Raw genomic sequence first — 20,558 nt, forward strand, 5'->3', positions numbered from 1 at the left:
TACTGTTAGTTCAAGTGATGAAAAAGCAAGTCTTTATAATGTGCCTAAAAAGAAGATAATTTTAAATAAAGATAAAATGAGTAGATCATTGCAGAATAATTCACCCTATCCCTTTTTTTCCTTATCCACCCCATCTCCTTTTTTGTTTTAACAGAAGTCCATATAATGCTTGATGGTTTGTTACCACCTGACACCTATTTTAGATTCAATCCTGTAATGTGTGAAAACATACCTCTAGATGAAAGTCGAAATGAAAAGCTGGATCAGCTGCAGTTGGAAGGGTTGAAGTATATAGAAAGAAATGAACAAAAACTGAAAAAAGTTGCAAAAATATTAAGTCAAGAAAAAACAACTCTGCAGAAAATTAATGACTGGATAAAATTAAAAACTGACATGTATGAAGGCCTTCCATTCTTTTCAAAATTGTGATGAGTGTATGCATATATTCTCATAAATGAAGGCCTGTTCAGAAGATCACCAAATTCAATAAGAAATTGTGGGGTTCAACATGAGTTAACTTTGAAATAGTTATGAATTCTAGGGAATCTGAAAAAGACGGTGCTTCGACCAGCCTGCAAAGCAGAGGATATGCTTGGTTACAAAATTCATATATGGGAATTAGGTTTTTAAGATGTTAATAATTAACTAAGCTTTAGGAATCTTATTGTTGTGCTAATTTGGTTTTGCTGTTATGTTGTTTGAAGTTTGAAAATTTAATATATGTGCCAAGCAAGAAACTGAAAACTATCACATTATCATTGTATTTTTGCTTTAGTCATCATAATCATGTTGAATTTATGTGATCATTGATTTTCTATGTGGAAAAGCTACTTTCTTCTTAAATTTACATTAATTGTGTTTTCACTAACTACATTCTACAATCAACCTGCTGCCTTTTACTGTAATATCTAAATAGATGCAGAAAAATGGAGTTTTCTCTCTTTAAGTACTTTTACATTTGACATATGAAAGAAACAGACCCAGTTTTCTATTCAAAATTTGCTTTATTTCAACATTTGTTAAAAAAGATAGGTGGAGTTCCAGTTAACCACTTTTTCCTTCTGAAATTTCAAGATAATGCTGTGTGTTCAGTTTTCTAGATCTAGGTCTAGCTTATCATTCACTGTTATAAAATTGTTTTAATTTACCGAGAAAATATTGCTATCATTAACAAAAAATAAACTATTCAAATAATCTATTGTTAAAAGGCTATCATTTTTTAAATTATGTTTTGTTCATAATGTAAGTTCTCCATATCTTAGTCACGTTTGAATACACCTGTCAGCAATATGCTTAAATAAGTTAGGCTTGTTTTACCTCATTAACTCCTTTAACTGTCTGGATTTCACAGACATTAATAACATATGCACCTACCATTATGTTTAGATTTCTCAAGAAAAATGAAACAAAGGTAAGTACCCTTTGCTTTATACATATAAACTAAAGCTAAATGTTATTGCCCTGATTATTGTATTGCTTCTCTGCAATGCTGATTCACAGAGGCAGTAAGAGGTGGTTCAAAGAGTGCTGGAGAGAGTTGAGAGTCCAGATGGTCCTAGCTCTGCTGCAAAAGCCTATTACAAGCACATTCTTTGATTGAGTCATTGGTTATAAACTTACTAAATGCAGAGAAGAGAACCAACTTAGGAAATTTCTGAGTTGGTGGGACACTGTTGATTAGTTAATAATATACTATATGAATTAAATGATGCTTTAACTCTTATTTTACATTTTAAAGTTAAAAATGGGCATTATGTCAGCAAGCTAAAACTTTTTTTCTTGTTTTTTTAATGTATCCCTTTATATGATCTGAGAGGAGATTCAAACTTTGAGAAATAGCTGAGGGAAAGGGGAAGCATCTTGGGATGAAGCTCGTCCTTATGGTGATGGTTTAATTACAGATTAAAAAATTAGAAGGATGTTTCAGTGGATTAAGTATATAGCTTTCATATCTACATTTCAAAAAATTACCATTGTAACTTGATAAGAGGTGATTTGTGTCATTGCAAAGCAAGGTATAGAAGCTCAGCTAGATTAATTACTGTGCACGAGAGTAAATACCTATCTCAATTATTCTTTTTCTTTTCCAGTATAAAGTTTGCTGAATGTACAAGAAGAGTTTATCACTTAGGATATAGAATTTTGGGGGGGTGGAAATTGTTACTGTCAGGAAATTGTTACTTATAAACAAGGATTATCTTGATTTGATCCAAAACGTAAAACTTGAAGCTATTCTTGAACATAGGAAAATAAAATGGCTATTGTTTTAAAAAATGATAGAAATATATTGTTGACAGGATATGAGTTTATTTTCTACAAACTGTAATTGATGAGGACATAGATGATATCTTCATGTTTCTGAGAAGTAATCTGTACATGAGGGAGGGAATAATAAATATTATTTCTAACCCCCCCCCTCAAAAAAAAAAGTGCTTCTGTTTGTGACCTTGAGGAAAGCAGACAGCCTTTCTGGGCTTCAGATTCTTCATTTGTAAAATGATCCCTAAATTTTTTTTTTTTTTTCTTTTGGGTGGCTGGCCAGTATAGGGATCCAAAGAGCTCTAAAACTTTATAACATCCAAATTATATAGTTTTTAGACACAATATAAATAAATAAGAAGCTACCCATTATTTCTAAAGGTATAGTACATTTAGACGACAAATATATACATATTCCTGTGTAACAAGAACAAGTTGTAAATGTAAGAAAATACAGATAATTGGAAATCAGAATATTTCTGAGAGTTCTTTGTAATAAAGCAGATTTCAAGCACAAGAAAGTAGTATTTATGCAGTTTATATACTTGCACTTTATCATAAGGTCACTCTTGTCTTAACCTGATGCAGTTCATCTATCTTACAGCTGAAGTTAACTCTGTCCCTTGTTTGTACTTGGCTGATCATTTTCTTCTTGAGCAGTACAATATACAACTATATTCTGGCCACAGCTTCTTTCTTAAACCACATAGCATGCACCTAAGTATGAGCCCAGATCCAGGCCCCTATTTCTACAGCTCTTTTCACTCTCTAACAAAAGGTACATCCAGTTGTGTGGTGCATCATTCTCAATTGTTCTTGTCCCCATTTGTACTTGAAACTGGTTATCTGAAGAACTGGGTAATTCACCTGAAATAATTCACCCATTTTATAACAAGGCCAGTGCTTGCTTTGTCCACAAGCAACCCGAAAAAGTAAATTCTGCAAATGTACAAGAGGAAGATAGACAGAGATATGAAAATGAATTTTCAGACCTATACATGTAAAATATCTGCCCTTCGCAAAGAAGCAATGAGGAAGAATAGTCTGTTTTATAAAATGTAAGAAATTCTCCAACTCATTCATTATATTAAAAAATACAGAATGAAAAATTGTTTTGGTGCTCAGGCCTTCTTGTCTCAGAAGTCTTATTTCTATAATAAATGGTATACTGGCAACATCTGTTCTTGCTGCAGATACTATTCTTTATTAAAAATAGTACCTCTGATGGAGTTATCCCTAGAGGTACAGGAGCTGGATGAGATTTCCCCTAGGAGGTGGAGAGGGCCTGGCCTGGGTTACAGTTACACTGTGCACATCTTCCCCTCCCACACCACATTTTTATCCAGGGTAAAGTATGTCAAAGGAGTCTTTTGAGAGGGAAGTCACAAAAGGCCAGCATGCAGTCTGAGAGGATAGAAGGGAATCTCACAACTTTCTTTCAGTGATAGGAGGAAGGGGCTCCCTTTGAGCTTTTAACCCCCAAGCAGCTAATGACATTTGCCTCCCCTTTTCACTAATTATAGAGCTGCTAATTGATGAAGCAACTAGAACCCCTAAAGTTCGAAGCTCAGAATCTTACTTAACCTGCTATATGTACCCTAGAAATAGTTCTAATCACAGTTTTGAGTATTGCCCAAGCATCAGTGCCAGTAATGACTAGTGCCAGGAACTTAAGCAGGTTACATGTATTAACACATGTAATTGCCACAACAAGCCTAAGAGGTGAATATCATTATTATCTCTTTCTTAGAAAAAACGTTGCCCAGGATATCAAAGCTAAGAAGTGGGCAGACTTAGAACCAATCCATTCTCTTAGCCAGAACTCTGTCTATCCTTTTTTCCTAGAGTGTCCTTTTCTGGAATGTTGTGAAGTGACTTCAGATCCAGTTTACTAAACTGAATCTTTGAAATTTTGGATTTGATCAGTGAAGTACTCATCTTAGTATATGTCATCTCAGTCTTCATGATCTCATAGTTTTTTTCAAAAAAGAAAATTATTCCAACATCATCAAATTATGTGAATACTCCTTTTTATTGTTTTGTTTAACACAGTGGTTCTCTACTAGTAGTGGTCTTACCCATCTCCCTGGAAGGATTTGCAAATCTGGAAGAGAGAGGGGAGATTGTCTGGGGGAACTACCAGCATTTAGTACTCCAGGAGTCAGAGATGGTAAATATAATACAATGCACTGGGCATGGGACACCCCTCATAATGAAGAACTCTCCCACCCAAAATACGAACATTGCTGCCTTTCAGAAACTATGAGCTGCTTACCCACAGAATGCAAGTAATGAATTTCTCCCATGAGAAATTGAAGGTATGCTTTGCCCAGAGTTAGGATTCATAAGCCACTTGTAAAATTTCATTCTGGCTTGATCCCAAAAGGAATTATTTTTGCAATCATTGCTCCATGTTTTTTGTTTGTTTGTTGCCAAATTTAAATACAACTGAACTCTTCACTTAATCTCACTTTTTTTTGGAACAAATCTATGGCAATTACTTTCATGACTAAGAAATAGGGAAAAGGCGAATCCCATTAAAAAACAATTTGTTCTGTTCCTGGCAGGAACTGTCCACCACCCAAAAGAGATTCATAAAGTACAAATGTCCCTGGACTAAACTGTTTGCATGTGTTGGCGCAAGGGTTGATAAATGTGTCTCTCTCAAATTGGCGCAAGGGTTGATAAATGTGTCTCTCTCAGAAGTCACACTGATTGCTTTGTTCATTATAACCTTTGTTCAACTGATGCAGGTGGATTGAAATTCATCACACTCCATGGATATGCATTATTAGTTTGGATAATTAGTTTGTTAAAAATAAAGTAATAACTGTAATATTGACTTACATTCATGATAAAAATCTTTAATAGACTCATTCCTTGCCCCTAGACAATATAAATTGTGAGATATATTTTAAAGATTTCCGTCTGATTGAATATGAACAGGTTACATGGTTCAAAATGGTTGAAAGTTCCAGTAATAGTTGTAGCTAACAGTTATTGCCATTTAATCTTCACAACAACATTATGAGGTAGGTACTATCTTTGTTTTTGTTTTATATAGTGGCACTGAGATGATAATGATGATGATAGTAAAGTCATATTTCTTTCTGCCTGCCTAATTCCCTATCAATGAGGAATTATTGACTATAGTATGAACATGTCTTTATAGCAGTCTTTTCTAAATTAAGTACATAGAATTACAAATACTGCAATATTCATTCAGATATTGTATTCTAATCTAATGTGCATCACATTTAAATGCAATTTTCAGAGACAAAACCAAGACAGATGTACTATCTTAGAGAAGAATAAAATAATAAGTTAGCACTTGCTACTTAGCAGCACTCTTTCTTACAGTATATGGTAGTACAGACTGAGTATCCTTTATCCGAAATGCTTGGGACCGCAAGTGTTTTGGATTTCAGATTATTTCAGATTTTGGAATATTTGCATATACATAATGAGATATCGTTGGGATAGGACCCAAGTCTAAACATGAAATTCATGTGTGTTTCATGTACACGTTATACACACAGACTGAAGGTAATTTTATACAATATTTTAAATCATTTTGTGCATGAAACAAGGTTTGTGTACGTTCAGCCATCTTCAATGGTTCACTCTCAGAAGTGCAAAGAAAGTGTATTATGATGGTGACAAGGTGTGACTATCTCACCACCCATGTGGACAATCTGTGGTTGTTTGCCATCACCATCATTACTGATTGAATTTATATGCTGCCAATAAGCAATCATTTTCTTACATTTATTCACACATAAGTAACAGTAAAAAATATGACACACCATCAGAAAAAATAATGTGTTCAGGGTAACTAAGCAGCACAGTTACATCACCAGAATACCTGTATCAGCTATTAACAGCAAAAACAACCAATGGCAAGCTTTTTGTATTTTTCAGGTGTGGAATTTTCCACTTGTGGCATCATGTCGCTGTTCAAAAGTTTTGGATTTTAGAGCATTTCATATTTTGAATTTTCGGATTAGGAATACTTAACCTGTGCTGATTATACTTATAAAAGGCAAAGTGATTAATAACAATCCAAAAGTCCATCCAATTACCTGAGAAGAAGGCTAAATCATCTTCTATTAATTATATTGCATTATATTCCCAACATACCTCAGTCCAAAAAAGTATTTAATATAGCATTTTAATTAAACTGGCTCTCAAAATAATTTCAAAAGAACATGAATGCAATTAAAAATAGTCCATACCTTGACCAAACAGTACAGAATACTAAAAAGGAAAAAATAAAAGTCACCAAATGTCCTATTCCAAGATACACATGTCCTTGGGATCACCTATATGAATCCTGCAAAAGCAAATGTTTTATATTTCATTCTGTTTTGTACAATTGGACCACGTTTTAAAAAAAAACAAAACAAGTGTTCTAGAGAAACAAACATAGTCATCGTGCTTTTGTGTTATGGTAACATATATGAACACTTATGGAATTCTTCATCAAAAGTCTCTCATATTGAAAAAGTTAAACAAAGCCAGTCTAATTTACACCTCTTTGCCTTTCAGATTTTGTCTTAAAAACACAAGTTTTTTAATGCCAGTAGAACTGAGTCATTTAAAACCACTATTTTTTTTTTCTGTTTCTCAATCATTGAAGCCACATTCTTGTAAATCACAGGTGCTGTTATTTTGCTAATTTTGAAAAAAGCACATTAGGTATCAGGATACAATTAATCCATACACTTCTAAACATGCCCTTATGCATCCATTCCTACGTTGAATTATGTGGAAAATGCCCAATGCTTATGCTCAAAAATGGTAGAAGCAATGGAACTTTAGACTGTTAGTATATAATGCAAATATCTGTTTTTATGTGCATATAGAGTATAACAAGGCAATACATGCTTCAAAGGTTTTGGTGAAGTTTAGATAGCATAGACTTTTGTAAAATAGGTTTTACCATTCTCATTTTTTGATCATGGGAAAGTGGCTATGTCCTGATCTTCAGACACAGTATCCCACATGTCTGCAATAGCATGTAGAACACTGATACATTCAGTTCATCAAAAAGGTAATCACCAGCTCAAGTAAGAATAAGAGTTCAACTCCAACCCTCTTTTGAGTAATTTTCACAACCAGAGAGTTATTTAAAAAAAAAAAAAAAAAAATCTTGAATGCACCAGAAGGTAAACACTGCCATCATTTAAAGACATTTGCAAAAGTCATGATTTCAGTTTTAAAACATGTAGCTAAACTATTATATTTGCTTCTTCATGGAGCATGAGAGAAAAAGGAGAGAAAATTCTCATTGGGCAATATATAATTGATAGCATAGTTTTATTTATTTTTATCTAATTATATTATGCATTCTTAACTCAATTTGCCATATGCTTCTTATGCATATCTCACGACTTCTAGCATACTGCTAGATACATTAAAGGTCCTTAATATTTTTCTTAAGTTAGGCTTAACTGAGTCATCTGCCTTACACAATTATGGGGAGATGGGGAAAATGAAAATGCTTTGAAAGTACTTTATGAAACAATTTCTTTTTAAAATCTGAAAACAGGACTTGTTCCCTATGCTGGTAGGTAGGATCACGGCTGAGTTCATTTTCTTCAGTGTGAGCGGGGAGCCTTTCCAGACAATAAAAATTGTGCAGATTACAGAGCCTGTCATTTCCTTTCACCTAGTGCCTGAGGTAAACATCATTCTCACTGTATGCATGTCTTGTATCTTGACAGGGACTCAAATACAGCCCTTCTGGGCACAGAATAAAAACTTTCTTTGGTTGGAAAGGTAAGCTTTTTTCTAGCTCTTTTTGACCAATATCTGCTCATTCTAAAACCATATCCCTGATTCTCTTCACTCCCCCTAACTTGGAACCTTCCTCATTTTTTCAGATTAAATCTTTTTATTGGGCTATTGCTGTTGCCTAAATTCTTAAAGATATACCTTGTAATAAATTCACAGGCAAGAGGGATCTGCACATTCAATGACAATAACTATAGCAATACATTTATATACCACACTTATTTATAATTGTATATGGCATTTATTTACTTCCTAAAACACCTTTAAATATGCTTTCTTATTTTATTTGAACAACTATCTTGTGGGTTTGGAAAGGCCAGCACTGTTATCCCACCAGGAATTAATGAAAAGTTTGGCACAGAAAAACCCAAAGGCTCGTATGAGCTCACCCTGTTACAGTTGATGACATGGGCCATTGGATTCTCAGCCCAGGACTCTTTCCACTGCTTTCCAAGTAATAGTTGGGCACAGGGGGATTGGATGTAATTGATAGGTTTTGATCATGATGGTAGCTGGTATTCCCTCCCAGTGATACCATATATAAAGTATAGTTCTGTGAGACTTGCTTTTATTTTTCTAAAATGGAAATACATCATCTAAATGACATTTGTTAGGTGCCCATTTGTATCCTGAACCTGACTCTGTATGACTTAAGTATATCAAAAAATTTGTCCTCTAAAGATTCCATGAAGATCTAGGTGACAGAAGAACAAAACAATATACTGAACAATCCTTATACACTTTGGAAGTACATAGAACAAAGTAGGTTGCCTTGTTGTCCAGTTTTGTATCTAGTTCTCTAAAGTCCCTGGTCAAAGCCCACGGAGGTAACAAGTTTTGTGTTTAGATGAAGGTCTTTAGAGAAACTTGTGGGTTCAAAGTATGGCCTTAGACAAGTTACTTAACCTCTCTGAGACAGTTTCCTCACTTGACAAATGCAGAGTCACGGGCACTATGAATAATGAAGGTCAAGGTGCCTGGAATATAGTAGGTGCTTAATGAATATTAATATTAAACATTATTTTTGTGTTCTAGAAAATTAAGGTACTGAAGGAAAGTGTGTTAAATTAATTTTCACTGAAATATATAGTTTTGAAATAAAAATGTTTGTTTCTCAAATACAATGTCACAGATTTAAGTTATGCAACAATCCTCCCCGCCATCTTTGAAAGGATCATGGAATCATTTGATATGACCTCATTTTATTTTTTGCATTACCTTTTATTATTCTGTTTCATTGTACCACATAATGCATAGCTAAAAACATTAATACTAGTATTATAGCTTGGGGATATAAATTGAGAATATAAATAATGCCCACTCGTGTTAATGTTAAAATAATGTCACAGATTTTGGAGACAAATGCTCTTGTTGCACATGAATTAGTGCATTCCATATTATTTTTTTCCAAATAATTTTATATAATTTTCAATGACCTTGTTTCTGAAATAGATTTTAAATCAGTAAACATGAACTTAGAAACTGTAGACCTTATATGTTTTATTTATGCCCCAAAAGATACTTTATTAATATATTCAGCAAATTATACTTTCCTTAGATTACAGAAGTTACTAAGTGTGCAGGGTATGTATGCCATTTGAAATAAAACCATTTAGCTGTGAAGAAATATGTCATGGGCCTTACTGTCATACTACCTCAAATCTTGACTGCAGAGTCTACTCCCAGCCCACAGAGACTGCTCCATCAAGAAACGTAGAAGGGAGGGGGCACTTCAAGTTGAGTCCAGGCTACATAGCAGGAATTTTGGCAGACAGGAAAGAAATGGTCTCCAGAGAATATCTACATTTAATTTTTTGCTGTCCTGGATCTGGGAATTTAATTTTCCCCTTTAGCTGGAGAAAGATGTTATTCATGCTGCCTTTATGCTTAGTGTCTTTTAAACTTATTGCCATTTATTAATAATAGAGTATCCTCATTGTGTCTCACAGTGTACACTCCCATCCCCGCCCCTCCACACAACATATACACGCCATGGCTCCTGAGCCCTATGAGTTCTCTATGCTGGCATTTCATTTGTTTATTGAGCAAATATTTATTAAGTGCCTAATATATGCCATACAAATTAAAAAATTAGAACAAAGCAGTGAGACAAAATGGTGAAAACACCAAAGTACCAGACCTTGTGCATACAAAAGAGTGGCTTGGCTTTTAAAGCAGTCATTCTGGGAAGCTTTGGGACTGTCTTCCTGAGCCAGCATATATAAATGTTTGTGTATTTATATATATACAGCAATTTCTGTAAAAAAAGTAATTTCTGTTATGAATATAAAATATATAATTTATGTTATCTATAACATGTAACTTTTGATATATATGAAATATATATATATATGTCTCCCCAGTTTTAAAAACAAATTTCTCCCCAGGCTTCAAATCCTTCTCCCTCTCACAGCCAGGTGTTGCTAAGAAGTTGTCGCTACTCACTTGTCTCTGCCTTTTTATCTCCTCTTTATTTTATTAATCTTTTTTTATTTTTATTTTTTTAATTTAAAAAATTTTAACACTTGTACATATTTGTGGGGTACAGTATGTTGTTTTGATACATGCATGTACTGCGCAATGATTCACTTAGGGTAGCTAGCATAGTTTTGTACCCATTAGTCCATCACTTTTTCTCCCTCCCCCTATCCCTCTGGTAACCATTATTCTACTCTTTACTATGAAAACCACTTTTTTTTTTTAAGATTCCACATATGAATGAGTGATATCATGTGGTATTTGCCTTTTTGTGCCTGACTTACTTAACATGATGGTTTCCAGTTCCATCCATTCCATCCGTGTGGCTGCAGATGATAGGATATAGGATAGCGTTGGTTTTTTTTAATAGCTAAGTAGTATTCCATTGTGTATATACACCACAATTTTTTTATGCATTCATCTGTTTATGCACATTGAAGTTGATTTCATCTCCTGGCTATTGAGAATAGTGCTGCAATGAACATGGGAATGCAGATGTCATTTTGATATATTAATTTCATTTCCTTTGGGTATATACCCAGTCGTGAGATAGCAGGGTCATAGCATAGATCTATTTTTAGTTTTCTGAGGAAATTCCATACTATTTTCCACAGCGGCTGTACCAATTTACACTCTGACCAGCAATGTAGTAGAGTTCCTTTTACTCTGCATCCTTGCCAGCATTTGTTAATTTTTGTCTTGTTGATAATAGCTATTTTAACTGGAATGAGGTGATATCTCATGGTGGTTTTAATTTGCATTTCCCTGATGATTAATGATATTGATCATTTTTTCATGTGTCTGTCGGCCATTTATATATCTTCTTTTCAGAAATGTCTGTAAGGTCCTTTGCCCATTTTTTAATTGTGTTATTTGTTTTTTGTTTTTTGTTTTTTTTTTTTTTGCTGTTGAGTCATTTAAGTTCCTTATAGATTCTGGATATTAGCCCTTGTTCGATGTGTAGTTTGCAAACATTTTCTCCCATTCTGCAGATTGTCTCTTCACTTTGTTGACAGTATCTTCCCGTGCAGAAGCTTTTCAGTTTGATGTAGTCCCGTTTATGTGTGTTGCTTTAGCTGCCTGTGCCTTTGTAGTCTCCTTCAAATAAAAAGCTGCCCACTCCCATTTTGTGTAGCACTTCTCCTATGTTTTCTTCTAGTAGAATTATAGTTTGGCATCTTAAGTTTAGGTCTTTGATCTATTTTGAGTTGATTTTTGTGTATGGTGAGAGACAGGGGTCTAGTTTCAGTCTTCTGCATGTGGATATCCAATTTTCCCAGCACCATTTGTTGAAGAGGCTATCCTTTCCCAGGTGTATATTTTTGGCACCTTTGTCAAAAATCAGCTGGCTGTAAATGGGTTTGTTTCAGGGCTCTATATTCTATTCCTTTGGTCAATGTGTCTGCTTTTATACAAGTATCATTCTGTTTTAGTTACTATAGCTTTATAGTTTATTTTGAAGTCAGGAATTGTGATGCCTCCAACTTTGTTTTTTTTGTTCAAGATGGTTTTAGTTATACAGAGTCTTCTGTGGTTCCATACAAACTTTAAGATCATTTTTTTCTATTTCGCTAAAAAATGTCATTGGAATTTTGATAGAGATTGCCTTCAATATGTAGATTGCTTTGGGGAATATGAACATTTTGACGATTTTAATTCTTCTGACCCATGAACATGGAATATCTTTCAATTTATTTGTGTCCTCTTCAGTTTTCCAAACTGACTTGCTCCCAGTCACTCCACTGACTTACCTTTTTCTAAGGTTGACAGTGATTGCCAAATCCTGCACCTAACAGATGGGTTTTCAGTTATCTTCTCCTTTGCCTGTCAACAGTTCAGCCACCAATTTTTTTTCTTGAACCTATTTATTTATTTATTTATTTGCAACCAGCTGGTAGAGGGATTCAAACCCTTTAATAAGCCTCTTAACCAATTTCCCCATATCCAATCTTGTTTTTTCAAATCCATTCTCCATCTATAAGCAGGAAGCTTAAAATCCTTCAGCGTTCCAAAGCCTCTTAACTACTGTCCCCGCATCCAATCTTGTTCCTTCAAATCCATTCTCCGTCTATAGGTGGGAAGCTTAAAATCCTTCAGGGTTCCAAAATCCCTACCATGGTTTCAAGGGCCATCATCATCTGGCCCTGCCTGTCCCTCCAGAGTCATCTCATACAACTTTTCAGTTTACTCTTTGTGCTCCAGCCTCCTGCCACTCTTTCTATTTCTTAAATGCCTTAAGCCCCTTCCTGCCTCCTGGCCTCTACAAATGCTATTTAGTGTTCATAGCAGTCTCTTCTCCCTTGTTTACTTAACTCATCTTAAAATCCTCAGGAAGGGTTTCTGATCTTCAGACTTGAGTTTGGTTCCACATTCTTACAATCGTCTTGCACCCTGAGCTTTTCTTTCACTGAAATTTATTACAACTGAGATGAGATGAGACAAATATTTATTTATTTAGTGTTGCCCTCTCCTTTCCAAGCTATAAATAAGATCCCTGAAACATGGACTTTTACCTCTTTTATCCACTGCTGCATCTCCAGCACCTAACTAGTGTCTGACTGCTATGGTTTGAATGTCCCCTCCAAAACTCATGTAGCTAGCCCTTGTAACAGTATTAAGAGGTGGGACCTCTAAGAGGTGATTAGGTCCTTATGAATGGGTTAAGGCCATTATCATCGGAGTGGGTTAGTTATCTCAGGAGTGGGCTGAGATAACCCATTTCTCTCTCATGTGTTCACTCCCACTTTCTACCTTTCTTTCATGGGATGATCCTCACCAGATGCTGGTGCCCTGATCTTGGACTTCCCAGCCTCTAGAACCATGAGCCAAATAAACTTCTGCTCTTTATGAATTATCCAGTATGTGGTATTCTGTGATAGCAGCAGAAAAACAGATTAAGGCACTGTCTACATAGTAGGTCCTCAAGAAACAAAGCAGATGAATGAATGGACTGAAAGAACAAACAGATCTTGATTCAAATCTCATCTGGATATTCTTACTGTGTGACCTTGAGCAAGTAACTTAACGTCTCTGAGCCTCAGTGGCTCCATTAAACAAACACTAGAACCCTTCTCCATGGTAATAGCCCAAATACAGAATCTATTATGTGCCAAGCTTTGTGTTAAGCACTATACACAATTGTTTAATTAGCATAACAGATATCTACACATCAACATTTTAAACTTTGTGATTGAGAAAAAAAATTGTTTTAAGTAACAAAGTATTTGGTATTGTATATGCTATGTATATTTTCTCACATGTCTAAGTTGATATTTATTAAACTAACTTTTTTGCTTTTAGTACAATGTCAGTATTGCATTAGTCTGTTTCTGTTGCTTATAACAAAATACACAGAACTGGGTAATTTATAAAGAAAACAAAATTTACTGCTTATAGTCTCAGATGCTAGGAAGTCTCAAGTCTAGGGGACACATCTGGTGAGTCTTCTTTGGTGGTGGCAACAGTGATGGTAGAGTATATCACACTGCGAAGATGGCATGGAAGAAAGAAAGACTCTCCTCTCTTCTTTTAAAGCCCTCAAAACCACATCCCTGAGCACCATTTCTAATCCATTCACCACAGGATGGTCCTACGATCTAAGCACCTCCTCAAGGCCTCACCTTTCAATTACCATAATAGGACTTCCCACCCTCTTTACACTGTCATGGGGGGACTAAGTTTCGGGGGGACATTCAACCCAAGGCAGTAGGTATTAACCTAAGACCCTTTTTCTTCTTAAAAATGCAACAAAACAGCCAAATAAGAAAGGCTTTGAGTCAACCATTCATTTAGACCCCACACTGTTATATCCGAAGCCATTTCCTTTCTTCCTCCACAGTGAATTCATCTTCATTGTACCTGTCATCTGTTCCCCCATAAGCCAGAAATGAAGGGCAAATATGAATAGTGTTTCTTAGCATCTCTGTTTTCTGGAGCTTCAGTTCCCTATTCTTGATGACCCCATTTGGCTGGTTGCACATTGACCTTACCTAGTCTTAAATCTAGTCAGCAGAACCTTTGTACACTCTTGTAGATAGAAACTGTAGGGACAGATGGAAGAGTTGGCTACAGGAACATATTTATCATCACTGAACATGTTCCTCCTCTTTCCAGTTTAGTTCCCCAAGCGTGGGGGTGGGTTGAATCAAGCAGAAGATCCTAGTGACTCACAAGCTCCCGAAGAAGAAATCCACATATGGCAGCCATTAAGGTCACATTTTCTTCCAACTGCGTGAGCATTACATCCTTTAGACAGGTGTAGGAATACTGTGTTGCTAAGCACCAGGCAGGGAACGGGTTTCAAATTTCTGGTTTCTATTTGACATATGCCCAAATGGCACCAGACTGGCACACAGAATTCTGTGATTGTGTGGTGGGTAGTGAGGAGAACCATGGGAGAGCAATTGTTGTTTTTCACCTGTGGAAACTCTATTGCTTATTGATCAGGTGATGTATGAAACCACACATCCTATTATTATTTATGTATTATAAATATATAACTGCACATCCTATTATTATCCATAGTGGGTAATAATCACCACTGTGAAGCTTCAAGAGGTTCAGGCCAGCTGAGATTGTGGATAGCATCCAAGAGGAAAAAGGACCAGGTCTGGATGGGGCACAGCAGACAGTCAACCCAGGTTTGGCTGTTGGAGCTAAGGGTGACTCTGGGGTGCGGAGCCAGAAGCTGCTGCAGTTAATTTCAGACAAGACACACTGATTGCTTCTTTATCCAGCACTGTATCTGTGTCTTATGACAGCTACAGTTTGATCACTTTGTCCCTTTCCTATCCAGAAAATAGATTTTATTTGCACGGTCAGATGCAAATTCACAGTTCCAAAGCTCACTTAAACAACTGTCAGTGACTGAAAAAGCATTTGATAAAGTTCAGCACTCATTCATGACAAAGACCCTCTATAAGTTAGGTATAGAGGGAAAGTATCTCAACATAATTAAAGCCATATATGCCAAATCCACTGCCAATATCATCCTGAATGGGGAAAAGCTGAAAGCTTTTCCTTTAAGAACAGGAACTAGACAAGGATGCCCACTCTCACCACTCCTATTCAACATAGTGTTAGAAGTACTAGCCGGAGCAATCAGAGAAGAGAAGGAAATAAAGGGCATCCAGATTGGAAAAGATGAAGTCAAACTGTCCCTGTTTGCAGATGACATGATCCTATATATCGAACAGCCTAAAACCTCTACAAAAAAACTGTTGGAATTGATAAATGATTTCAGCACAGTAGCAGGATACAAAATCAACACACAAAAATCAGTAGCATTTCTTTTCTCCAATAGTGAACATGCAGAACGAGAAATCAAGAAAGCCTGCCCATTTACAATAGCCACCAAAAAAATAAAATACTTAGGAATTGAGTTAACCAAGGAGGTGAAAAATCTCTATAATGAGAACTACAAACCACTGCTGAGAGAAATTAGAGAGGATACAAGAAGATGGAAAGATATCCCATGTTCTTGGATTGGAAGAATCAACATAGTGAAAATGTCCATACTACCCAAAGTGATATACAAATTCAATGCAATCCCCATCAAAATTCCAAAGACATTTTTCTCAGAAATGGAAAAAACTATCCAGTCATTTATATGGAACAATAAAAGACCATGCATAGCCAAAGCAATGCTGAGCAAAAAAATAATAAAGCTGGAGGCATAACACTACCTGACTTTAAGCTATACAACAAAGCTATAATAACCAAAACAGTATGGTACTGGCATAAAAACAGACACACTGACCAATGGAATAGAACAACAGAGAATCCAGAAATCAACCCACACACTTACTGCCATCTGATCTTTGACAAAGGCACCAAGCCTATTCACTGGGGAAGGGACTGCCTCTTCAGCAAATGGTGCTGGGATAACTGGATATCCATATGCAGGAGAATGAAACTAGATCCATACCTCTCACCATATACTAAAATCAACTCAAAATGGATTAAGGATTTAAATATACACCCTGAAACAATAAAACTTCTTAAAGAAAACATAGGAGAAACACTTCAGGAAATAGGACTGGACACAGACTTCATGAATATGACCCCAAAAGCACGGGCAACCAAAGGAAAAATAAACAAATGGGATTATATCAAACTAAAAAGCTTCTGCACAGCAAAAGAAACAAATAACAGAGTTAAAAGACAACCAACAGAGTGGGAGAAAATATTTGCAAAATATACATCTGACAAAGGATTAATATCCAGAATATATAAGGAACTCAAACAACTTTACAAGAAGAAAACAAGCAACCCAATTAAAAAATGGGCAAAAGAGCTAAGTAGGCATTTCTCTAAGGAAGATATACAAATGGCCAACAGACATATGAAAAAATGCTCAACATCACTCAGCATCTGGGAAATGCAAATCAAAACCACACCTAGATACCATCTAACTCCAGTTAGGATGGCTAAAATCCAAAAGACTGAACGATAAATGCTGGCGAGGTTGCGGAGAAAAAGGAACTCTCATCCATTGTTGGTGGGACTGCAAAATGGTGCAGCCTCTATGGAAAATGGTATGGAGGTTCCTCAAACAATTGCAGATAGATCTACCATACGACCCAGCTATCCCACTGTTGGCAATATACCCAGAGGAATGGAAATCATCAAGTCAAAGGTATACCTGTTCCCCAGTGTTCATCGCAGCACTCTTTACAATAGCCAAAAGTTGGAACCAGCCCAAATGTCCATCATCAGATGAGTGGATACGGAAAATGTGGTACATCTACACAATGGAATACTACTCAGCTATAAAAACGAATGAAATACTGCCATTTGCAACAACATGGATGGACTTTGAGAGAATTATATTAAGTGAAACAAGTCAGGCACAGAAAGAGAAATTCCACATGTTCTCACTTATTGGTGGGAGCTAAAAATTAATATATAAATTCACACACACACACACACACACACACACACACACACACACACACACAAAACCGGGGGGGGGGGAAGAAGATATAACAACCACAATTACTTGAAGTTGATACGCAAGCAAACAGAAAGGACATTGTTGGGGGGGAGGGGAGAGGGAGAAGGGAGGGAGGTTTTGGTGATGGGGAGCAATAATCAGCCACAATGTATATCAACAAAATAAAATTAAAAAAATAAAAATAAAAAATAAAAGCTCCCATGGGGATCTAATGTGAAAAAAAAAAAAAAACTGTCAGTGATGAATTTAGCAGCTTAACACTAGAAACATGTATTATCTCCCAGTTTCTGTGGGTCAGGAAACCAGGCTCAGCTTAGTTGAGTCCTCTGGCCAGAGTCTCTCACAGGCTTCAATCAAGGAGTCAGCCTGGGCCAGAGTCATCAGAAGGCTTGGCTGGGGACAATCTGCTTTCAAGCTCACTCATATGGCTGTGGCAGGATTCTTCTCCTTTTGGGCTGCTGGACTGAGGGCTTCGGTTCCTCACAGGCTGTTGGCCAGAGGCACCCCTCAGTTCCTTGCCATGTGAGCCTCTCCATAGGGCAGCTCATGACATGAAACTGGCTTCCCTCCGAGTAAGCAAGCAAAAGAGCAAGACAAGACAGAAGCCAGAATCTTTCTGCAACCTAAAGAGAAGTGACATCCCACTACTTTTGCCATATTCTGCTCATTAGAAGTGAGTCACCAGGTCCAGTCCATACTCAAAGGGAGGGAATTACACATGGGCATGAATACCAGGATGATGGGGTCACTGGGTACCTTCTTAGAAGCTGCCTATCATAACAATTATGCTTTTTGAGAACATTGATTGTAATGCCCTTTCAAATAGAAGGGCTTTTAAAATTACTACATTTACCACATCCCCATTGGAAATCTCATGCATGTTGCCCAGCCATAGAACATTATCTTAAGAGAATGACGACACTGTTATAAGCCACTCTTGTAGCCATCAACCTTGTTATGCTACTAAAGGAACATTGTTTTAGTGCTCCAATCTTTCTTCCCTAGAATTCAGCCAGCTTCTATTTGAGTTTTAACAGGGGAGTCAAAGAAATGCTCTTGATTATTACCAGAATTTTAAAATGACACAACTAAAAAAGAATTTTTGTATTCACCTAGCCCAACTCTTTCATTTTGCAATGTAGAAACAGGCTGAGAGGGGAAGTAACTTGCCCATGGCACACATCTGGTTATTAGAGCAGCTGGGTCCATGTTAGGTTTCAGCGAAATTAATGTCCCAGTTTAGGGCAGGGCCAATTGCACTGTCTCCCCTGGGAAGCCTGCAGCTTGAATGTGCATTAAGAAAATTAGGATGGAAAATAAAGCAAGGCAAGAAAAAAGTGAAAGAGAAAGAGAGGAAAAATTCGAAGACAGACAGACAGGACTGCAAAAGAGGAAAGACTAAAACATATTCACCACAAGTACCACTGGGGGGCTCTGTGATTTTCTGATGTAGCTGTTTTAATGCAGTGACATTCTAATGCACCTATCAAAACAAAAAAACTTAGTGTGCAGTCACTGACAGGTAGCATGCACAGTGGTTAGGACTGTGGACTCTGGAGTCATAATGCCTGGGCTTGAATCCAATCTCTGCCACTAGCTGTGTGACCTCTCTGCAAGTTACTGAACCTCTCCTGCCTCATTTTCTAAAAATGGGATGATAACAGTATATATTGCATGGGATTGCCATCAGATTAAATGAGTTAATGAATGTATAGTGCTTACAACAGCACCGGGCACATAGAAAATTCTGTAATTATCAAGTGACAAGGGCAACAGACTTACCTTTTTTCCAGTCCTCACCCAGGTTTGAAGATGGAGTGAAGCTAGGAATAGGGGATAGGAGGTAAAACAAGGTATAGAGATGGGGAAGGGATAGCAGTAAGGGTAAGTAAAGAGGAAAGTTGTGCATGTCACTGGCAATGTGCAGCCAAATCAGAATGCTTCGTGCATCACGAAGCAAATCAAATAGACTGTATTAGAAAGTTCTTTTGCCCACTCAGGCATCCTCCTAATCCTTTTTCAGATCATTCTTCTACCCCCTCCTCACATGCTCCATTCACTTCAGCTCCTCATGCTGCAACTGCTCAGTTCTCCCTGTTGCTCACCCTCTAGGAGACTAATCCCCAGTGTGTAGAGCTGCGATGTCATTGAAGTAATAAACTAGAAATTAAACTATTGTATTACAACTATTATGTAGTATCAACGTTATTTAATTCTGCTTTTTGTTTGGTACTGTCACTGTGGTTCCCAGTTCCGCCAGAGCGTTTTCCTCTCTGGCACTGTACTTTTTACTCAGGCATGTATGAGGAACATCAATTGCTGTTCAAACGAGAATTTGCTGAGCACCTATTATGTCCTAGATACTGTCCTAAGCTTTAAACTGACTTTTACAATAACCCTGTATATTAAGTATTGTTATTCTATGTGTAGAGATGAGGAAAACTGTATGTAGAAAAGTTGTCACTTGCCCAAGATTCCATTTATGTAGTCATTCCTTCAGCACTATCCCACCCCCCGCCCCACTCCAACTACTTCTGTGTCCTAAGTAGTCTCCGAGGCGTCAAGACTTACCTGCATCTCACGAGGACCCCAGGCTGGCTGCCCCATACTGTCTTCCTGGACCAGAGCTGGGGCCTGAAGAGAAAGAACAATTCCAAGCAGAAGTTGAAAGAGTTGTCATTTAAGCAGGGTCTTTATGAGCTGGTAACACAGGGGGACACAAGCAATGTTGTTTCAGTGCCCAGTAATTGTTACACAGAACCAGGACAAGAACTCAAGAGAGTGTAGTATCATTTTCCCACTTCACAGATTTGCCATGTGAGATTCACTGCAAAAGAACCTGGACAGGAAATCACTGTCTCCCAGTGGCTGAGGTGAAGGGGCAGTCTTGGGACACCAGAATACAGGGTAGAAGGACAAGAAGGATGACTCCAGGACTCCCAGCAATTCCTGCAGTAAGGAGGGAATTGAGGGGTCAGAAGCACTTTGCACAGGTGGGAATGATGAGGTAGTGAGATGTGTTATGGTTAATTGTGGCTTCATTTGTACAGATGAGAAATGAGGTCAGACA

The 20,558-nt window shown here is 36.9% G+C and overlaps 1 protein-coding gene across 2 annotated transcripts in view; it reads left to right on the forward strand.

The window, feature by feature from the left end:
* Positions 1-1,160, forward strand: part of PNPLA8 (patatin like phospholipase domain containing 8) — a 55,471-nt gene extending 54,311 nt beyond the window's left edge. For both annotated transcript variants that reach the window (XM_063099373.1, XM_063099372.1), the window contains exon 10: positions 155-1,160. In XM_063099373.1, coding sequence (XP_062955443.1) covers positions 155-429 — 275 coding nt within the window. In that variant the 3' untranslated portion in view covers positions 430-1,160. The remainder of the gene's footprint in view (positions 1-154) is intronic.
* Positions 1,161-20,558: the final 19,398 nt, after the last annotated feature.

This window comes from Cynocephalus volans, chromosome 6, assembly GCF_027409185.1.
Source record: "Cynocephalus volans isolate mCynVol1 chromosome 6, mCynVol1.pri, whole genome shotgun sequence".
NCBI classification, from domain to species: Eukaryota; Metazoa; Chordata; class Mammalia; order Dermoptera; family Cynocephalidae; genus Cynocephalus; species Cynocephalus volans.